The sequence below is a fragment of the Haliotis rufescens genome, unplaced genomic scaffold, assembly GCF_023055435.1.
Source record: "Haliotis rufescens isolate VD_foot unplaced genomic scaffold, xgHalRufe1.0.p SCAF_1, whole genome shotgun sequence".
Lineage (NCBI taxonomy): Eukaryota > Metazoa > Mollusca > Gastropoda > Lepetellida > Haliotidae > Haliotis > Haliotis rufescens.
Genome location: NW_025963779.1, coordinates 53467561 through 53471630, shown reverse-complemented (window position 1 = coordinate 53471630; position 4070 = coordinate 53467561). Strand labels below are relative to the sequence as shown.

Sequence of the window (4070 nt, the reverse complement as noted above, 5' to 3'; positions counted from 1 at the left end):
CTCAACCTATTACCAGTGGAGCAGCTGTAATGGTAATGTTGAAAGTTATGAACATCAAGATACACATAAATTATATCCAGAAGATGCAAGACACACAGCGGTACATGCCAGATGAAAACTCAACATTGGAAGCGGGCAAATTGTTCTTAATGGAGCATGACCAGTGTCGAGAGTTGTTTTTACTTGAAGTAAGGCCAGGTGTTATTGTTGGAGGGCCGATCTTGTGTTGTGTTGTCGGAATTGTGATGGATAGGGTGTTGGAGATATTCCCCGTCTAAACACACATCATGTGATTATAAGTGGTTGTTGGTGGTTCCCATGTAAGTAGTTTTGACGGCTAGATTTAACCAGACTGCCTCCGTGGCCAAGTTGATAGAGCGTCAGCCTTGAGAGTGGAAGATCGGTGGTTCGATCCCCTGGCAATGTCATACCAAAACCCTGCCTGCCGCTTGATGTTAAGGTGATAAGACGAGGACTCAGCATGCTAAACTGTGACATGCTTACCTCAGTGGGCTAGCACTATATAAACCTATTGCTTCAGTTGCCTTTGGTATTGAAGGTATCTTGCTATTTCTTAGCAACCTTGTGAGAAGTACTACTATCAAGAGCTGCAGAGAGGCTTTACATTTAAATTGTAAGACCTGCTTGGAGATTTTACATTTGAATTGTAAGGCCTAGGTTTCACAGTTGAATTGTATAAAACCGCCTTTGATATGTCTAATGTTGATTTTTGGCTTGTTAAAAGTAAAAATAAATTCACCTGAAAATTGCAATGTGAATTGAACCTGTAACCTTACATATTATGTTTAGTATTGTAACCCTCTGTTTTTCCACCGGGGCAGGTGATGAAAAGGTGTTCAATCTTTCATGTCATGACTTCAGTTGTCAGCATGCATCACATGTATTTCTTTCATTTTATACCGTGACTACTGTGTTTTTTTCACTATTGGTCTTCCGAATGTGGTCTTATTCTTTCTGGTATATGTTGCTTTTAGATGGTTCATTAGTTATTTTAAAAAATCCTGCTCGGTTTTGGTTGAAAATGTAAAACCTAGATCTTGGGCTCCCCCAAGGTTTTACAGTTTCACCTATGACATACAACATTCTCCACTAATCCATGCTATACACAAATCCCTGGGCTTTCACAGTGGCTTTGCGTATCCACGGTATTATTCTGTATAACACATGTTAAAGCTAACCTTGAATAACTTAACCATCAAATGTAGATGAAACCTAAAAAACAGTTTTTGTCTGCCGAATTTCAGTGAAGAAAGAAACCTTCAAAGCAGACCATGTACTTATTTCTTCACTGCATATATTCTGTCCTTTTATTTGTTTGTATTTCCCCCAACTGTCAATATTTTGAAGGAATCGGTTTCTATTTTTGTTTCCAGTAGCTATGCTGTAAACCAAAGTTAAAAAAGACACCTTGAGAATTATCAAATGTTTCACTTGAGTTTGCCATCCATGGGTGCAAGTGATCAGACATTTCAGGGACACTATGTTAAGCATGTTAATTATGTCTCCCTCAGATCCTTGACAATTGTTTTGACTTCCATCACTTACATGACAAATGAAGGTTATTCTCAAGGTCATACTCTCACAGAATGTTTATTTATATGAGAACTAAAAAAATATTTTGGGTCATTTCAATCTGTCCTTCACCCACCTGCACTCATGCTCTTACATATCGGTATCTGTGAACTATGAGTTTATTTAAACACTGTAAGGCAACTGTGTGATGAATGAACAACCTTCCTGATTCTTTTCATTGTCATGCCACAATCAGTAAATTTCAGAGCACTATAAGTAGCCTAACATGGCCACAACATGTGATAACGTAAAGTAATCCTGTTGTTATCCTGTATCATACCTATGTCAACTAAGCTAACAGTCACATTGCTCGTGTAACAGGCTTCTGCAGAACGGAATGTCATAAACAGGAAGTGACAGATGTACGAGATGTCATTTCTTCATGTATGCTGCTGTCCTCAGTAAACCTTGGCAGCTTCTGGGATATATCTGTATCCGCAGATTGGGCTTTGTGTGTACAGCACAGTAGCAGCCCATTCATGACAGCTAGTATTAACTGTAAGGTGCATTCTGCAGGACTAGAGCCTCTTCATGACAGCTAGTATTAACTGTAAGGTGCATTCGGGCAGGACTAGAGCCTCTTCATGACAGCTAGTATTAACTGTAAGGTGCATTCTGCTGGACCAGAGCCTCTTCATGACAGCTAGTATTAACTGTAAGGTGCATTCTACAGGACCAGAACCTCTTCATGACAGCTAGTATCAACTGTAAGGTGCATTCTACAGGACCAGAACCTCTTCATGACAGCTAGTATCAACTGTAAGGTGCATTCTGCAGGACCAAAGCCTATTCATGACAACTAGTATTAACTGTAAGGTGCATTCTGCTGGACCAGAGCCTCTTCATGACAGCTAGTATTAACTGTAAAGTGCATTCTGCTGGACCAGAGCCTCTTCATGACAGCTAGTATTAACTGTAAGGTGCATGCTGCTGGTTCTGATCCTGCCCCTACAAGCCATAGTGTTCTGCATCCTGTCCCCACAAGCCATAGTGTTCTGCATCCTGTCCCCACAAGCCATAGTGGTCTGCATCCTGTCCCCACAAGCCATAGTATTCTGCATCCTTTCCCAACAAACCATAGTATTCTGCATCCTGTCCCCACAAGCCATAGTGGTCTGAATCCTGTGCCCACAAGCCATAGTGTTCTGCATCCTTTCCCCACAAGCCATAGTATTCTGCATCCTGTCCCCATTAGCCATAGTGGTCTGCATCCTGTCCCCACAAGCCATAGTCGTCTGCATCCTTTCCCAACAAGCCATAGTATTCTGCATCCTGTCCCCATTAGCCATAGTGGTCTGCATCCTGTCCCCATTAGCCATAGTATTCTGCATCCTGTTCCCACAAGCCATTGTGTTCTGCAACCTGTCCCCACAAGCCATAGTATCCGGCATCCTGTCCCCACAAGCCATAGTGTTCTGCATCCTGTTCCCACAAGCCATTGTGTTCTGCAACCTGTCCCCATTAGCCATAGTATTTTGCATCCTGTCCCCACAAGCCCTAGTGTTCTGCATCCTGTCCCAATTAGCCATAGTGGTCTGCATCCTTTCCCCACAAGCCATTGTGTTCTGCAACCTGTCCCCATTAGCCATAGTATTCTGCATCCTGTCCCCACAAGCCATTGTGTTCTGCAACCTGTCCCCATTAACCATAGTATTCTGCATCCTGTCCCCACAAGCCATAGTGTTCTGCATCCTGTCCCCATTAGCCATAGTGGTCTGCATCCTGTCCCCATTAGCCATAATGTTCTGCATCCTGTCCCAACAAGCCGTAGTGGTCTGCATCCTGTCCCCATTAGCCATAGTCGTCTGCATCCTATCCCCACAAGCCATAGTGTTCTTCATCCTGTCCCCACAAGCCATAGTGGTCTGCATCCTGTGCCAACAAGCCATAGTATTCTGCATCCTGTCCCCACAAGCCATAGTATTCTGCATCCTGTCCCCATTAGCCATTGTGTTCTGCAACCTGTCCCCACAAGCCATAGTATTCTGCATCCTGTCCCCATTAGTCATAGTGGTCTGCATCCTGTCCCCACAAGCCATAGTATTCTGCATCCTGTGCCGACAAGCCATAGTGTTCTGCATCCTGTCCCCACAAGCCATAGTGGTCTGCATCCTGTCCCTCTAGCCATAGTATTCTGCAACCTGTCCCCACAAGCTATAGTGTTCTGCATCCTGTCCCCATTAGCCATAGTGGTCTGCATCCTGTCCCCATTAGCCATAATGTTCTGCATCCTGTCCCCACAAGCCTTAGTATTCTGCATCCTGTCCCCATTAGCCATAGTATTTTGCATCCTGTCCCCACAAGCCCTAGTGTTCTGCATCCTGTCCCAATTAGCCATAGTGGTCTGCATCCTGTCCCCATTAGCCATAGTGGTCTGCATCCTGTCCCCACAAGCCATAGTGGTCTGCATCCTGTCCCTCTAGCCATAGTATTCTGCAACCTGTCCCCACAAGCTATAGTGTTCTGCATCCTGTCCC

At 44.1% G+C, this 4070-nt stretch overlaps 1 protein-coding gene across 1 annotated transcript; it reads right to left on the bottom strand.

The window, feature by feature from the left end:
* Nucleotides 1–2450: 2450 nt before the first annotated feature.
* Nucleotides 2451–3572, bottom strand: LOC125371959 (translation initiation factor IF-2-like). Its single transcript, XM_048380690.1, has one exon. The coding sequence runs from the start codon at nucleotides 3570–3572 to the stop codon at nucleotides 2451–2453; it is 1122 nt and encodes a 373-aa protein (XP_048236647.1).
* Nucleotides 3573–4070: the final 498 nt, after the last annotated feature.

Bases quoted from the DNA above. Each gene is read 5' to 3' on its own strand.
- LOC125371959 (XM_048380690.1), bottom strand. From the start codon at position 3,572: ATGGCTTGTGGGGACAGGTTGCAGAACACAATGGCTAATGGGGACAGG.